The following is an 18685-nucleotide window of genomic DNA, read 5'->3' on the forward strand; positions in this document are numbered from 1 at the left end:
TCCAAGTTTAATTCTGCATATGGCTAGCTAATTTTCCCAGCACTATTCATTGAATAAGATGTTCTTTCCCCATTTTGTTTTTGTCAACATTAGTTAATTGTGGGTATGTGGCTTTATTTCTGGATTATCTATTCTATTCCATTGATAATGTGTCTGTTTTTGTTCTAGTACCATGCTGTTTTAGTTACTATAGTTTTGTAATATAAGTTAAAGCTATCTAATGTGATGCTTCCAGATTTGTCCTTTTTACTTAGGATTGCTTTAGCTATTCAGAATTTTTTCTTTTTTTTGGTTTCATATGAACTTTAGGATTATTTTTTCTAATTCTTTGCAAAATGATGTTGGTAATTTGATAGGAATTTTGTTGAATCTGTAGATTGCTTTGGGTACTATGGTCATTTTAACATTACTGATCCTAACACACCATGAACATGGGATGTTTTTCCATTTGTTTGTGTCACTTACAACTTCAACAGTGTTGTAGTTCTTCTTGTAGAATTCTTTCACCTCCTTAGTTAAATGTATTCTTAGGTATATTTTTGTGTGTGTGGCTGTTGAAAATGGGATTGAATTCTTAATTTGACTCTCTGAAGGTTATTGGTTAATAGAAATGTAACTAATTTTTGTACACTAATTTTTAATTTTTTGCTTTGGGCCCACCAAATGGGAGGGGGAGATGCAAGATGGTGGCAGTTGCAAACTCTGGCTCCAGCCTCACGCTGCTCCACTGTCCAACCTGGGCGGGTAAGCCCCCTCCTGGTCGACATCTGGATGCAGTCAAATGAGACAAACTAATTGAGAAACTGATTATTGGTGAAAGTAAGTATTACTTATTTGGGAGAAACCTTGATTTGTGTGACTTTACCACTGAACACCAGTCTTGCACTCGGGTCCATGCTGCATTTGTCTACCACAAGCATCTGAGGAGAGTTTTCCTAATAGATCTCAACAGTACACACAGCACTTTCTTGGGTCACCTTCGGTTGGAACCTCACAAGCCTCAGCAAATTCCTATCAATTCCAGGGTCTCATTGACGCATCCACAAGGGCATACACTCTGTGTGAGACACTTCAGCCATTGCCATTGGCTGTGAAAGGAGTTGAGAAGATGGGTGAAGAGGATGATGAACTCAAGGGCTTACTGGGGCTTCCAGAGAAGGAAACTAAGCTTGATAACCTGACATAGTTCAACACTGCCCACAACAAGTGGATTTCCACCCTTACCATTGAGGAGGGAAATCTAGGCATTCCAAGACCAAAGAGGAAGAGGAAGAACTCATGGGTGACATTCAGTGAGGATGATGAGATCATTAACTCAGAGGATGTGGATCCCTCAGTTGGTCGATTCAGGAACTTAGTGCAAACTGCAGGGGTCTCAGTCCAGAAGAAGCAGGGGAGGGCCCTGGCTCCTTGGGCCTGGAGGAATCAGGGAGAAGGCGCATGCAGAACTTTGCCTTCAACGGAGGACATCCCCCACACACAGTGAAGCAGACTCCCAGCTTCCATGAGACAGCACTCATCGGTGGCTTGTTTATGCCATACCCAAACCTTGCCTCTGATGTGGACTTGACTCCTGTTGTGCCGGCAGCAGTGAACACGAACCCTGCACCAAACCTTGCCGTTCATAACCCTGAAACTGTAAATGAACCCAAGAAGAAGAAATATGCAAAAGAGACTTGGCCAGGCAAGAATCCCACATCTTCCTTACTGATTTGATATTTTTGGTCATGGAGAAATGTGGGATTGGGTGGGAATAGTGTGGAAGGGTGATGGGGAGCTAGTGAACTAGGGAGAAAAACTTTCCATGTGTGCAGTATCAGTTTTGTTTTTTGGTGGAGTCCTTAGGTTTTTTCCAAATATAAAATTATGTCATCTACAAGGAAGGATAATTTGACTTGTTTGTTTCCAATAAAGTTGGATGCCCTTTATTTCCTTCTGGTCTGATTGCTCCACATAGGACTTCCAGTTCTATATTGAGTAACAGTGGTGAAAGTGAGCATCCTTGTCATGTTACAGATCTTAGGGGAAGGGCTTTCAGTTATTACCCACTCAGTATGATACTAGCTGTGGGTCTGTTGTATATGGCTTTTATTGTGTTGAGGTATGTTCTTTATATACTGAGTTTTTTGAGGGTTTTTATTATGAAGGGATGTTGAATTTTATAACATGCTTTTTTAGTATTAATTGAAATGATTACTTGATTTTTGTCCTTCATTCTGTTGATATGATGTATCACATTGATTGATTTGCATATGTTGAAGCATCCTTGCATCCCTGAAATAAATCTCACTTGGTCATGATAAACAATCTTGCTAATGTATTATCAAATTCGATTTGCTAGTATTTTGTTGAGAGTTTTTATATCAATGTTCATCAGGGTTATTGATCTGTAGTTTTCTTTCTTTGATGTGCCTTTGTCTGGTTTTGGTATCAGGATAGTACTTGACCATAGAATGCATTTGGAACTACTCCCTCCTCTGTTGTTTGGAATTGTGTGTTTAGGATTGGTATTAGTTCTACTTCGAATGTTTGGGTTGCAAAGCATGATGGCTCATCCCTGTAATCCCAGCACTTTGGGAGGCCAAGGCAGGAGGATCTCTTGAACCCAGGAGTTTGATACCAACTTGGGCAACATGGTGAGACCTTGTCTCTACAAATAATAATAATAATAGAGTAAATAGGCATGGTGGCATGCATCTGTTGTCCTAGCTACTTGAGAGGCTGAGATGGGATAATTGCTTGAGTCCTGGCGGTCGAGGCTGCAGTGAGCTGTGATCACACCACTGTCCTCCAGCCTGGGCAACAGAGCGAGATCCCATCTCAAAAATAAAATAAAATAAAAATAAAGTAATAAAATAACAAAAATAAATGTTTGATAAAATTAGTGAATCCATCGAGCCCTGTGCTTTTCTTTGCTAGGAGACTTTTTATTACAGTTTTGATCTTATTATGTATTAGTCTGTTCAAGTTTTGGATTTCCTCATGGTAATCCAGGTTTTACGTGTTTAGGAATTTGTTTTACGTGTTTAGGAATTTGTACATTTTTTTCTAGGTTTTTCAATTTATGGAATACATACCACTGCTTGTAGTAGCCTCTAATGATCCTTTGAAATTCTGCCACATCTGTTGTAATGCCTTCTGTTTCATCTCTGTTTTTATTTATTTGGGTCTTCTCCTTTTTTTTTTCTTGGTGTGGCTAAAGATTTGTCAATTTTGTTTATCTTTTCTTTTATTATACTTTAAGTTCTGGGGTACATGTGCACAAGATGCAGGTTTGTTACGTAGGTATACATGTGCCATGTTGGTTTGCTGTACCCATCAACTCATCATTTACATTAGGTATTTCTCCTAATGCTGTCCCTCCCCCAGCCTTCCGCTCTCCGACAGGCCCTGGTATGTGATGTTCCCCTCCCTGTGTCCATGTGTTCTCATTGTTCAACTCCCACTTATGAGACAGAACACGCAGTGTTTGCTTTTTCTCTTCTTATGTTACTTTACTAAGAATGATGGTTTCCAGTTTCATTCATGTCCCTTCAAAGGACATGAACTCATCCTTTTTTATGGCTGCATAGTATTCCATGGTGTATATGTGGCACATTTTCTTTATCCAGTCTGTCATTGATGGGCATTTGGGTTGATTTCAAGACTTTGCTCTTGTGAACAGTGCTGCAGTAAACATATGTGTGCGTGTGTCTTTAGAGTAGAATGATTTATAATCCTTTGGGTATATTCATAGTAATGGGACTGCTAGGTCAAATGGTATTTCTGGTTCTAGATCCTTGAGGAATTGCCACACTGTCTTCCACAGTGGTTGAAGTAATTTACACTCCTGCCAACAGTATAAAAGTGTTCCTATTCCTCTGCATCCTTTCCAGCATCTGTTATTTCCTGACTTTTTAATGATCACCAGTCTAACTGGCATGAGATGGTATCTCATTGTGGTTTTGATTTGCATTTCTCTAATGACCAGTGATGATGAGCATTTTTTCATGTATGTTGGCTGCATAAATGTCTTCTTTTGAAAAGTGTCTGTTCATATCCTTTGCCCATTTTTTGATGGGGTTGTTTGTCTTTTTTTCTTGTAAATTTTTTTAAGTTCTTTGTAGATTCTGAATATTAGCCCTTTGTCAGATGGATAGATTGCAAAAATTTTCTCCCAATCTGTAGGTTGCCTGTTCACTCTTATGATAGTTTCTTGAAGCTCTTTAGTTTAATTAGATCCAATTTGTCTATTTTGGCTTTTGTTTCCATTGCTTTTGGTGTTTTAGTCATGAAGACTTTGCCCATGCTTATGTCCTGAATGGTATTGCCTAGGTTTTCCTCTAGGGTTTTTATGGTTTTAGGTCTTACATTTAAATCTTTAATCCATCTTGAGCTAATTTTTATATAAGGTGTAAGGAGGGATCCAGTTTCAGCTTTCTACATATGGCTAGCCAGTTTTCCCAGCACCATTTATTATATAGGGAATCATTTCCCCATCGCTTGTTTTTGTCAGGTTTGTCAAAGATCAGATGGTTGTAGATGTTTGGTGTTATTTCTGAGGCCTCTGTTCTGTTTTATTCATCTTTTGTATCGTTTTACTCAATTCAACTTTATTTATTTCTTTAGTATTTCTTTACTGCTACTAATTTTGGCTTTGGTTTATTCTTGCCTTTCTAGTTCTTTAAGATACATCATTAGGTTGTTCATTTGAAGTATTTTATCTTTTCTTTTTTCCACCTACTTGTTGTCTTTTTAAATGTAGGCACTTACTGCTGTAAGCTTTCCTCTTAGTACTGCTTTTGCTGTATCCCATAGGTTTTGGTATGTTGTATTTTCATTTACATTTACTTTAATAAATTTTAAAATTTTCTTCTTAATATATTTATTGACCCACTGGTTATCCAGGAGCATGCTGTTTAATTTCCATCTCTTGGTATAGTGTCCAAAATTTCTCTTGTTATTGAGTTCCAGTTTTATTCCATTGTGGTCAGAGAAGACACATGATATAATTTCAACTTTTTAAGACTTGTTTTGTGGCCTGACATACGATTCACCCTTGAGAATGATCCATGTGCTGAGGAGAAGAATCTATATTCTGCACCCTTAGATGAACTGTTCTATAAATATATATTAGGTTTATTTAGTCTATAGTGCAGATTAAGTATGGTATTTCTTTGCTGATTTTATGTCTGGATGTCTGTCCGGTACTGAAAGTGGAGTGTTGAAGCCCGCATCTATTACTGTATTGGGATCTATCTCTTTATCTCTAATAATATTTGCTTTATGTATCTGGGTGCTCCAATGTTGGGTGATATATATTTATAATTGTTATAGCCTCTTGCTGAATTGATTGCTTTATCATTATATAGTGAACTTGTCTCTTTTTATAATTTTTGTCTTGAAATCTGTTTCATCTGATATAAGTTTAGCTACTTCTGCTCTTTTTTGATTTCCATTTGCATGAAATCTTTTCCCATTCCTTTGTTTTCAGTCTATGTGTGTCCTTATGGATGCAGTGTGTTTCTTGTAGGTAAGAAATTGTTGACTATTGTTTTTTTTTTTAATTTATTTAACCACTCCATGTCTTTTAAGTGGAGAAGTCAGTCCATTTTCATTCAGTATTGTTATTGATAAGTAAAGACTTACTTCTCCATTTTTGTTGTTTCCTGGTTGTTTTGTGGTCTTCCTTCTTTTCTTCCTGTCTTCCTGTTAGTGAAGGCGATTTTCTCTGACAGTGTGTTTTAATTTTTGGCTCTTTATTTTTTGTGTTATGTTGTATGTTTTTAGATTTGAAGTTAACATGAGGCTTGCAAATATGTCATAACCCTTTGTTTTAAACTGATGACAACACTGATTGTTTGAACAAACAAGCAAAAAGAAAATAAATAAAAACTCTACACTTTAATTTCATCTCCCCACTTTTTAATTTTTTGTTGTTTCAATGTTTATCTTACTTTACTCTATGTCTTGAAAAGTTGTCGTCTTTATTATTTCTGATAGGTTCATCTTTTAGTATTTCTACTGAAGATGTGAGTAGTTTATATACCACAGTTAGTGTTATAATATTCTGTGTTTTTCTGTGTTTACTATTACCAGTAAGTTTTATACCTTTAGGTGATTTGTTATTGCTCATTAACATCCTTTTGTTTCATATTGAAGAACTCCCTTTTGCATTTCTCATAGGACAGGTCTGCTGTTGATGAAGTCCCTCGGCTCTTGTTTGTCTGGGAAAATCTTTATTTCTCCTTAATGTTCAAAAGATCTTTTTGCCAGATATACTATTCTACAATAAAAGGTTTTCCTTCAGCACTTCAAATATATGTTGCTACCCTCTCCTGGCCTGTAAGGTTTCCACTGAGAAGTCAGCTTGCTGCCAGATGTTTTGGAGCTCATTTGTGTGTTACTTGTTTTTCTCTTGCTGCTTTTTGGATCTTTTCTTTATCTTTGGTATTCGGCAGTTGGATTATAAAATGTCTTGAGGTAGTCTTATTTGGGTTAAATCTGCTTGGTGTGCTATAAGCCTCTTGTACTTGAATACCAATATCTTTATCCAGGTTTTGGAAGTTCTCTGTTATTATCCCTTTGAATAAATGTTCTACCCCTATCTCTTTTTCTACCTCCTCTTTAAGGCCAATATCTCTTAGATTTGTCCTTTTGAGACTATTTGAGCAGTGGTGGTGACCGTTGTAGGAGACAAAGGACTCATCAACAGCCTCTGGGGACTGGGCTTTCAGAGAAATGGTGAGCTTCAGTGGTAGACCACAGGCAGGGAAGGGTGGCTGCACTTGGGGGCATGACACTAAGGCAGGGGTGCCTTTTGCTGCAGTGAGCAGTGGAAGTGGGAAGTTGTGCGGTGCATTGTTTGCCCTCTTCTCCATGCTGTGAATGTGGTATCTGTCTTTGGGGCATGTGAAAGTGCCTGGCCTTCCTTCTTGGCGGGGTGCAGCATTTGGCACCAGGATGCTCAAGGATCACAAGCCTGTGGGATTCTACATGGGCTTGAGCAGTGCCTGTACACAATCCCCAGGCGTGTTAGTCTGGAGGTGCTGGAGCAGGGGTGCAGGGTCAACAGGGCTCTGCAGTGAATAGGATTACAAAGTTCTGTGATGGAAGGGTAAAATACTGAGGATCTCTTATTTAGCCATCCCTTCCCTGCTTTAGGGAACCTTTCCTAGCTCTGCGCCAGTCCTGCTTGGAGGGCTGCCTGACTTCACTGTCTTCTTTCCTTGATTTTCATGGCTTCTCTGGTGAATTTCACTGTGCTCTCTTAGACAATCTACTTGAAGTGTTAGTATTTCCTTGCTATTTTGATTGCTCTCCATGAGAGAGGCGCTTACTAGCTGCTTATAGTTATCTGCCTTATTATTGAATTTTGAGAGCTCTTTATATATTCTGGGTACAAGTCTCGTCTTAGATAATGTTTGCAAATATATTCTTCCATTCGTGGTTTGTCTTCCACCTTCTAATACTGTGTTTTGAAGCATAAATGTTTTTTAAATTTTGATGCAATCCAACTTTTCTATATTTCCTTTGGTTGCTTTTGCTTAGGATATCTCAGAAATTGTTGCTTAGTCTAGGGACATAAACATTTATGCCTATGTTTTCTAAGAGTTTTGCAGTGTTAGCCATTACATTTAGGTCATGGATCAATTTTGAGTTGATTTTTGTATTTTGTGTGAGATAGGGAGTCAAAGTTAATTCTTTTTCATGTGGAAATCTGGTTGTCCCAGCACCATTTGTTAAAAAGATAATTCCCCCACTGAATTGTCTTGGCATCTTTATAAAAACAATCAATTGACTATAAATGTATGGGTTTATTTCTGGATTCTCAATTCTGTTTCATTGATCTGTATGTCTATCCTTATGCTATTATCATACTATTTTGATTGCAATGGCTTTTGTAGTAAATGTTGATATCAGGAATTGTTAGTCTTCCAACTTTTCTTCTTTTTCAAGAATAACTATTCTAGGTCCTTTGCATTTCTGTATGAATTTTAGGACCAACTTTTCAATTTTTGCATGAAAACTGTGGCCGGAATTATATAGGAATTGTGTTGGCTCTCTAGATCATTTTGGAGAATATTGCTTTATTAATAATAATTGTTTAAATATCTTTTGATCTGTGAAGATAGCACTTTATAAAAATTTATTTAGGTCATCTTTTATTAAATATGTTTTGTAGTTCAGTGTTCATTTTAAGCTTTTTAAAAATCAAGTTTACTCCTAAGTATTTTGTTATTTTTGATCCTATTGTACATGATATTGTTTCCTTAATTTTATTTTCAGATTGTTTATTGATAGTGTTTAGGAATGCAGTGCATTTTCATGTGTTAATTCCACATGGGATTGAGCAGTGCTTGTACACAGTCCCCAGGTGTGTTAGTCTGGAGGTGCTGGAGCAGGGGTGCAGGGTCAACAGGGCTCTGATTGAATAGGATTACAAAGTTCTGTGATGGAAGGGTGTCCTGCAATCTTGCTGAACTTATTTGATTAGCATTAATAGTTATTTTGTGTGTATATGTGGAATTTTTAAAATACAGAATCATCTGCAAATAGAAATGTTTTTATTTCCTTTCTGATCTTGATTTCTTTTATATCATATTCTTGGCTAATTGTCCTGGAGAGTACCTCCAATATATTGCTGAATAGAAGTGGGGAGAGCGCCCATCCTTGTTTTTCCTGATCTTAAGGGGAAGATTTCACTCCTTTACAAATAAGTATGCTATTAGCTATATGTTTTTTACAGATGGTGTTTATCATCTTGAGGAAGTTCCTTCTACTCTTAGTTTTTTGAGTGTTGTTGGTATTTGTCACATACTTTCCCTGCATCTATTGAGATGATCCTATCATTTTGGATAGGATCCAGTATGACTTAATAATATTAATATTATTATTAATATGACTTATGACATTGATTGAATTTTATATGAGTCAACCTTGCATTGTTTGGATAATTCCCACTTGGTTATGGTGTATAATCCTTTTTACGTCTTGCTGGATTTGGCTTGCAAGTATTTTACTAAGAAATTCTGCATCCATATTCATAAAATTTATTGGTATTCAGGGTTTTTTTGTGTGTGTTATCTTTGCTTTTGGTATCAAAGGAATAATGACCTTATAGAATGAGTTCGTGAGTTCTTCTTCCTCTTAAATTTTTGGGAAGAAGTTGTAAAGATTTGGTGTTCATTCTTCTTACGTGTATATTGCCATGAAACCATGTGGTTTTGAGCTCTTCTTTGTGTTTTTTAAATTACTTTAAGTTTTTTTTATTACTAATTATCTCTTTCTTCGTTATAGGTACATTCAGATTTCCTGTTTCTTCTTGGGTCTGTTTAAATAGCTTTTATCTTTCTAGTAATTTGTTCTTTTCATTATAGATACCATTGTAGACAATTCTATAATTATTTTGGTTTACAATTATTTCACATATTTCCTTATTATCCTTTTTGTTTCTGTAAGACCTCTAGTAATGTCCCATTTTTCATTACTGATTTTAGTAATTAGAGTCTTGTTGGTCTAACTAAAACATTGCCAAATATTTTATGATTTCAAAGAAGCAACTTTGGTTTTCTTTGGTTTTATCTGGTTTTCTATTCTTGATCTCATTTATTTCCATTCTAATGTTTGTATTTTACTTGTTTTGGATTTGGTTTGATGTTCTTTTTGTAGTTTTTGAAGTGAAAGCTTTGGGTTACTGATTTGAGGTCTTCTTTTTTCATGTAGGTCTTTAAAGCCATGTTTCTCTAGAAGTACTGCCTCATTTTCATTATTAAGTTTTATATGTTTTGTCATAATTTAAATTTCTCTTGAAGTATTTTCTAGTGTCCCTTGTGATGTTTTATTTAACCCATTGATCATTTAGTAATATACTGTTTGATTTCTACATACTTATTAATTACCCAAAATTTTTTCTGCTATTATTCTCTAATTTCATTTTACTGTGGCCAGGTAACATATTTTATATGATTTCACTTCTTTCAAATTTATTGAAATTTGTTTTATAGCCTAACATATGGTCTCTCCTGGAGCATTTTTCATATGCACTTGAAAAGAATATGTATTTTGCTATCGTTGGGTGGAATGTTCTATAGATGTTGCTAGGTCTAGTTGATTTACATTGTTGTTTAGGTCTTCCATTTACTGGTTGATCTTCTGCCTGATTCTTCTGTTCATTGTTGAAAAATGAAGTATTGGTGTCTTCGAACTGTACATATATCCTGTCGGTTCTGTTTTCTCTAGAGAATCCTGACTAATACAGCATGAGAGTAAAAAACTCGTTGGGGCCAGAGTCATAGGGGGCTCTCACAAGTTTATATGCTTTGTCTCTAGAAGCTAAAGCAAATGCTTCAGCATGAAAAACAACTGAATATTGGTAGGGTCAGTAAGTTTTATGGCATTTTAACTTGACCTAGTCCCATCGCCTGCTCTCTAGCTGCATATTAGTCTTGATAACCAACATGCCACAATCTCAGTGAAAACCAAAATTTTGGCAGGCACTGTCAGAGGTAAAATAAAGTTAAGAGTTTCTTCAAAGACCATTCTCAGAGAATTGTCATTATGTGACTTGTCTGGAGATTGCCTGGAAGACCCCACTTTGAGTGAGAGCTTTGCCAGTGCAAAATCTTTGCTGTGGAGGGCATTTTTAAAAGAAATAATTACAGGCAATTGTTAAACCTCACTGCAAACTGAAATGGTGAATAGCAGTTGAGTTAAACAATAGACCAATCAAAAACCTTCAAAGACAAAGCTGAGTGTGTCTATAGGGGGCTTTGAAAAGATACCACATATTCCTGGGATTTTAGAAGACCACTCATATTTGTAGGACTGTGCATATGTCTAAGGCTATGTACTTGATTAGAAAAGACAAGAAGGTCCAAAGCTTTCAGTTCCAACCTACCTTAAGGCTCTGCATAAACAAGAAGTTAAGGCTTAGGCTAAGTGTTGAAAGTGTACTCCCGACATAGAGCTGCTCAGCAAACACTGGGAGACTTAATGGTCCTAAGCATTTATAGAAATGTCTGTCCAATGACTTGATGACTCAGCTAACAGAATAGAGATATCAGTGATCAACCACAGAAAGGAATGTTGACTTTGCAGAACTAAGTCAGAAAATCACTAAACTAAGAACTAGAATAAACAACAACAATAAACAGCAGAAATGAAGGAAAAAAGCAATGAATAGAAACTGTCCTTGAGTATCCTACACATTGAACTCACTAGACAAAGACCATAAATCAGTTACGTTAAATATATTTATTCAAAGAACCAAAAGAAAGCATTCATAAAGAAATAAAGTGTTAGAATTATGTCTCATAAAATATAAAATTTCAATCAAGAGTTATAAACTATTTTTTAAATAACCAAATAAAAATTCTGAAGTTGACAAGTACATATTCAGAAATGAAAAATTTATTAGAAGGACTCATTAGCACCCTACGAGCAGGCAGAAGAAAATATTATTGGACTTGAAAACAAGTCAAATGAGATAATTCAGTGTGAGGAACAGAATGAAGAATAAAAATAATGAACACATATGGATTTGTGGGATACCATTAAGCATGCCAACATATCTGTAATAAGAATTTCAGAAAAAGAGGGAGAAAGGAAGGGACAAAAGGAATATTTGGAGAAATAATGGTCCTTGCCAAATTGAAGAAAATTATTATCTAAGGAGCTCAATAAACTCTTAAGTAAGATAAACTCAAATAGATCCACACTTGAGGCTCATTATAAACCATAAGTCTGAAGCCAAAGATAAGCCGGACATCATGGCAAATACCTGTAATCCCTAATACTCAGAAGGTTGAAACGGGAGAGTCTCTTGAGCCCAAGAGTTCAAGGCTACAGTGAGCTATGATTTCGCCACTGCATTTCAGCCTGGTGACAGAGTTAGACTCTGTATCTAGAAAAAAAAGTGTTTTGAAAAAAAAGTGTTTTGAAAAAAGCCAAAGACAGAAAGAGAATCTTAAAAACAGCAAGGGAGAAGGGATTCATCACATAAACTGGTTTAAATCAGAAACTATGAAGTCCAAAAGGCAGTGTAATGATATATTCAATGTACTGAAAAGAACTCTCAACCATGAATATCCAGCAGAACTGTCTTTCAAAAATATAAAATAAATTAACATTCTCAAATAACACCAGGTTTATCACTAGCAGATTTGCACTACAAGAAATACTAAAAGGAGCCCTTCAGGATGAAGTGAAAGGACACTAGACAATAGTATAGATTCACATGAAGAAATAAAGAGCGATGATAATGGTAACTAGGTAAATATAAAAGATAGGCGAAATACAGTTTTTGCCAGTAACTCTTTAGTTCTTCTATCTGATTTAAGAGATGACCTCACAAAACAATAATTATAAATATATGTTGGTGGGAGCATATTATATAAAGATGTAATTTGCGTAAAAATAGCAATTAAAAGAAAAGGGGAGAGATTGTAAACATGTAAGAGCAAAGTTTCCATATCCCATTGAAATTAAGTTCCTATCATCTAAACTTAGATTCTTCTGTATTAAGATGTTATTTGTAATCATCATGGAAACTACTAAGAAAATGTCTCAAAAATACAGTGTATAGGAAATTAAAAATCATCCCTGGAAAATATCAAACACAAAAGAAGGCAACAATGGAGAAGTGAAAAAAGACATAGAAAATAGCAAAATGGCAAATGTAAATCTTATAGGTATGTAAACATACCTATAGGTAGTTCATGATATTTTAAAAATTAAACACTCCTATTAGGAGGTAGAATTTTGGAGACTGGATAAAAATCATGGTTCAACTATACTCTGTCTACAAGAGATGCACTTTAGATTCAAAGGCACAAATAAGTTGAATGTAAAAGGAAACAAAAGCATACCGTTCAACAGCATAAGAGAATTGCAGTGGCTACACAAATATTGGACAAATAGACTTTAAGAGAATTTTTTCTTACTAAATTTCATACTAAAGACAAATAAAAATATTTTATAATGGCAACAGGGCCAAACCATCAGGAAGATATGACCATTACAAATATATATGCACCTAAAAGAGATCCCAAAAACATAAGGAAAAACTGATAGAATAGAAAGAAGAAATAGATATGCAATTTAATAGAGACCTCAGTATCCCACATTCACCAGTGGACAGGACAGACAGAAGATAATAAGGAAATATTCATTCCAGATATGTCACAACATATTACTTAAAATTTCCAGATGTCAACATAAAATTACAAGATATGCAACAAAGCAAGAAAGATCAAAACATAGTTATTAGCTTATAGATCCTTGTATAGATGATTTTTTTCAAAGGGCAAGTTATTCAAACACAAGGAGGCAACAAGGATCACACCTTATTTTAAGCTATTAACTATGTATTTATATATATTATATATAATTGTATTTATATATAATTATATATTTATAAAATATCACAAAATATAGTCTGAAAATTTGAAAGGAATAACCTTTAAGCTAATCTATTCCTTTTTGTTTCTCAGGTCTGAATTCCCCTATATGATATCCTTGATCTAGATAGGCATCAACACTCTACAGGAATAGTTTTAGTAGTTGTATTTTTACTCCTTTAAGACAGCTATCCTTTTTATTTCATTTCTTTGCCAAGTCTTTCACACTCACTACAGGCAATTACATTTTCTTTGATAATAGACTAAATGCTCCACTTCATTGACTTCTCAGAATAGGTAAAAATAAGGAATATCCAATAATATGCCATTCAAGAAAAAGATCTAATAATAAAGAGTGGCTGAAAATAAAAGGACAAATATATATCGTTAAAGCACTAACTAAAAGAAAGTGGTTGTTTCTATATGAATAGTAGACCAAAAGAAGTTAAGGGAAAAAAAAGTAGTTATAGAAATAAAGGTTACTTCATAATGATAAAACCAAGAAACTATAACAATTCTAAATTTGTATGCATATTTTCTGTGATTTTTAAACAAGCTCTATTATTTATTGCACACATGTTTACACATAATGCTGTCTTCCTAGTTTCATGCCATCAGCAAATTTTTAAAATCATTTTTCTTCACAATGTACATTCAGCTGATTTCTTACATCAAGTGAATGAACCCCTTACTAATACTAATCCTTATTTGTGCTTACTAGTTTACTTTGTTATCAGTTCTGTTTGTTTCTCTTCTTGTTTGACTAAGGAACACAAGGATATTCACTAGTATTTGAGAAAGGCATTTGGTATTAAATTATATACCATTACCACACATGAAATTAACTGTGAATGTTATAGTTAACAAAGCCATCTCTTCAGAATACTATTTCTTATGTCCTTATATGTGTCTATTAGAAATTAAGAACAGGCTGCCCGTACAAGGTGGGGGTAACCATATATTTTCATTTCAGTTACCTTGCCTTTTGTTTTTGCCTTTTCTGGATTGTTACTGCATTTTGGCTTTTGATTAATAAGTCTAAGCCATTTCCTTTGTAAGTCATAGGTGCATGTTAGAATGCTTGTATCTACATAGTTTTCTCAAATACTTATTCCTCAGAATGCAGGTACAATCTCTTGAGTTCATATAACAATGTATAAGATAATATTAAGTTACGTATCATGACACAGGAGTCATTCCTCTATTTTTGTGGATTCAGGAAGTATCTACTTGATACCTAATCTTTGATAAGCAATATTAGCAAAAACTATAATAAAACTGTATAGTTTTATTGGAAAGGATAGTAAATCCTCACTTAACCTTTTTTCCCCCCAAAGAAACACTAGCATTTAATTCCGTTTCTTATAAATTAAAATTTATAAGGGGAGGGGAAGAGCATTTTCTGAAGAAACATAAGCATCATTTTGGGGACAATGAGACAATGAGTTAATGGAAATCTTTAAAATTTTTCAGGATGAGAGAGACCAGAGAGACCTGGAGAAAGATGATGAACTGGAACTGAAAAGAAGTCTTTTATATAGAGACTCTGCCTATGACAGTGACCCCGAGTATAGGTATGAATGAAATATATGTATATCCTTCTCATAGTTCCTATAAAAATAACTGTTTTATAATCTGCTGAATTTGTGGGAAATTTAGACTCAAAAGGATAATTAGTATTTATTTTTAACTGTAAATTCCTATTAAAATTTTAATATGTTTGCATTACTGGAACTTATGTGTAAAAACAAATATAGTCAATTATTGGTGATGCCTTTCATCCTACTTAAGATTTGTCTGCCCTGAAAACTCACATACTTCAGAATGTATTTATTCTAATATAAAAAACAGTTCTTATAATTTTAGACCATGAGCCAACCTTTTTTAATAATTTAAGATCAAATTCTGTAAGAGCAAATTTTGTTCTCATCTAAAATTTGAGAAATGTTAATAATAACATTTGATATGAGCAAATTTCATCAAGATTTTTGACAGCTTGTGTCAACTGACATAAATTTAATGCAATATTAAAAACTGTAAATTTTGGATTTATACCACTAGTTACTGTAATATATAGCTTTCACCTTCCTGAGATTCCTGAGGAACAAACAAAACTTCAAAGAATGGAATATTTTTTAATTGCTAACTTGGGTTTTGCATTCAAATCTCTGATCTTTACTCTGGTAAGCTAGGCTAGACCATCTATGAACATGTGAGGACTCCTTATGCCCCTTACACAGAGTATAAGTGGGAGTGTGACTTCCTTTCTCGAAGTTATTGCCTCCCAAGCAAGGAGCAACCTGGGCCTCTCTTTAAAGTAAATAGTTTATTATAGGTAAATTTGAAGGTGAAGCAATCCAAAGAGGAAAAGAAAGATTCAGAGGGTACACACCCTGAGGAAGAGTATTTTTTACCCTTTGTTATTCTTCATTAAAGGCATATTCCCTAAATTGTTATATGGATTAGCATCCCGATTTTGGGTGCTTAACGCATATAATTAATTCTAATTTGGGCAAGAAGTGAGAAGAGTTGATACAGGAAAGAGCTTCATTTTCAAATTATCTAAGTTGTTTGTTAAAAATATAGATTTCCACTTTTTACCCCCATAGATGCTGATTCTTATATATAAGTAACACATGGAAATCTGTACTTTAAGAGATATCATGGGGCCAGGTGCAATGGCTCACGCCTGTAATCCCAGTGCTTTGGGAGGCCCCCGTGGGAGAATCACCTGAGGCCAAGAGTTTGAGAATAACCTGGGCAACAGAGCAAGACCCTGTCTCTACAAAATAAATACAATAAAATTAAAAATGGGATATCATGGGTAATTCTAACATAGGTAGATAAATACTACATTTTCAAAAGTGCTGCTGTCAATTTAAAGTTTGCCATAAACCCCAATATTGGTTCTTTTTTCAGCTCACCAAGCAGTGTTATTGATTAAGCTTTTGATCACCCTGAACAATTTGGTACCTCTCAAATGAGAGTTAAGCAGGGTGTCAGAAAAGTTCTGCTTACACATTTTTGAGGTCACTTTATAATCATTGCTGCTCCTCTTATATATACACTTGAATCAATCGGATGAAGTGGTCAGTCCTTCAAGACTTTTAGAAAAGTATCTTTGATATTAGATCCAGAAGCTATTGAAATGATTAGGATATTATTTTAGTTTTATCCTCAAGTAATATTATGTACTAGGCCAAGAAGTCCTCCTGTTCTGCTTTCCATCTCAAAGATTAGAGGAACTACACTCAAAGTAATCACCTCCTTGCCAGCCTTGAGGTTTCTGTCAGTAAAAGTCAAGAGAGAGTTTGCAGTCTTGACTTACTATCAACCCTCTACAGATGCTGTTTGACACAGGCATCATGAAGAAGTTTGCATGAATCTCTGGAATGACTGAGCGAGGAGCTCAGCAAATCCTTTTCCCCCAAAGAAACAAACTGAACAGAACTGTCAAAAACAACAATTTAAGAACTCCTGGAATTGACCAAAAGCATATAACAAATTGAGAAGCATTTATCAAGAAAATCTTCTGGTTATACTACCTAAAAGAAAGAAAATCAGCATATTGAAGAAATATCAGCACTCCCATATTTATTGTAGCATTATTCACAATAACAAAGCTATGAAATCAACCTAAGTGGATGAATGGGTAAAGCAAATGTGGGAAATAGACACAATGGACTATTATTCAGCTATTTTAAAAAATGAAATCTTTTCATTAGCAACAACATGGGCAGAACTAGAGGACATCGTGTTAAGTGAAATAAGCCAGGCACAGACAAATATTGCATGTTCTCACTCATATGTGGCAGCTGAAAAAGATGATCTCATGGAGGTGGAGAGTAGAATAGTGATTACCAGGGACTGGGAAGGGGAGGAGGAAATAGAGGGTGAAGAGAGGTTGGTTAATGAGTAGAGAAAATACAGTTATGAAGAAGGGATAAGTTCTAGAGTTTGATAGCCCAGTAGGGTGACCATAGTTAACAGAAATTTGTTGTATATTTCAAAATAGCTAGAAGAAAGATTTGGAATGTTTCCAGTACAAAGAAGGGATAAATGTTTGAGGTGATATCCCAATTACCATGATTTGATTCACTACACATTGTATGCATGCATCAAAATATCATATGTACCTTAGGAATATGTACAAATATTATGTATCAATTTCAAAGTTAACTTAAAAAATTTACTGAATATCAGAACAGTTAGAGCCTGTGACATTATAACCTGGAGGTTCCATCCCCATCCACCACTCCCCAGCTCCGTATCACAAAAGTTCTACTAGGGAAGTCATGTTAAAATACTGGCAGCTCTGCTCCCAGAAATAACTAACTATATGGAGCAGAGCATGGGAAATTCCATTAACAGAAACAATAATGGTTTATTGGCAAACAAGGAAGGGAGAACTGAAGTTTTAGTACTACCTGGCAAACAAGCAGAGGAGGCCTGAAGTTTTAATACTGGTTGGGGCAGACAGTAAAGATCTGAGAGAAGATAGCCACAGTTGGCTGGCCTTGATATCAAGTTGTACGTATTCCTGGTTGGCTAGAAGATTATGTTAATGCATAAGGCTATACATATGCATGAGAGAGATTGGTGAAGGCCCTAATGAGCCACTAATTTATGATTGAATGTGAAGCCTTGTGAAGGCAGAAAGTAAAATGCAGGGCAGACTTGTAAACTAGATAAACTTTGAATATACTACCAAAGCCACATATCGATCCATTGGCAAAATATGGAAGCCTTATAGGTTTACTGGCTCTCACTAGTCATTTGCTAGCCACTAAGCTATGCTAACTCCGGGGTAGCCCCTGAGAAGCCAAGACAAGTACCACATGTTCTCATTGCAAATAGGAGCTAAACAATGGGTACACAAGGACATACAGAGAGGTATAATAAACACTGGAGATTCTAAAAGGTAGGATGGGGTTGAGAAAATACCTGTTGGTTAGCGTTCACTATTGAACCATGAGTACACTAAAAGCTAAAAGCTCGGATTCGCCATTATGTAATATATTCAAGTAACAAAACTGTCCTTGCACCCCCTAAACCTATAAAATAAAATAGCAACAATTAAAAAAATAAAGAAACAGACACAGGAGCTGTGCAGTGTGAATTCACAGTATCAGTCCAGGCAAATCATTGAACAAAGAATCGAAAAGGCCAGAGTTTCTGCAGTCTCAACTAGATCTAAAACATTGTTTTCTACAAAAACTTTGAGACATGTAAAGAAAGAAGTATGACCCATATATGTGAACAATGAATTACTGGAAACTGTCTCTGAGGAATTCGAGATGTTAGAT

General features: G+C 35.2%; 1 protein-coding gene and 1 pseudogene across 12 annotated transcripts in view; both read left to right on the forward strand.

Annotated features, from left to right (window-relative positions):
* Positions 1-18685, forward strand: part of SPATA6 (spermatogenesis associated 6) — a 173595-nt gene that overhangs the window by 146764 nt on the left and 8146 nt on the right. For 8 of the 12 annotated variants that reach the window (XR_012420408.1, XR_012420409.1, XR_010578620.2 and 5 more), the window contains one exon: positions 14853-14953. Coding sequence is in view for 6 of the 12 variants with exons in the window: in XM_005543427.4 (XP_005543484.1) it covers positions 14853-14953 (101 nt within the window). In the remaining 6 variants the exon portion in view is untranslated. Of the gene's footprint in view, positions 1-14852; positions 14954-16723; positions 16940-18685 lie in introns of those variants that run through there. The other 4 variants (XR_010578623.2, XM_015436225.4, XM_065522937.2 and 1 more) reach the window with 1 other exon arrangement.
* Positions 593-1812, forward strand: LOC141408068 (nuclear inhibitor of protein phosphatase 1 pseudogene; annotated as a pseudogene).

This window comes from Macaca fascicularis, chromosome 1, assembly GCF_037993035.2.
Source record: "Macaca fascicularis isolate 582-1 chromosome 1, T2T-MFA8v1.1".
Lineage (NCBI taxonomy): Eukaryota > Metazoa > Chordata > Mammalia > Primates > Cercopithecidae > Macaca > Macaca fascicularis.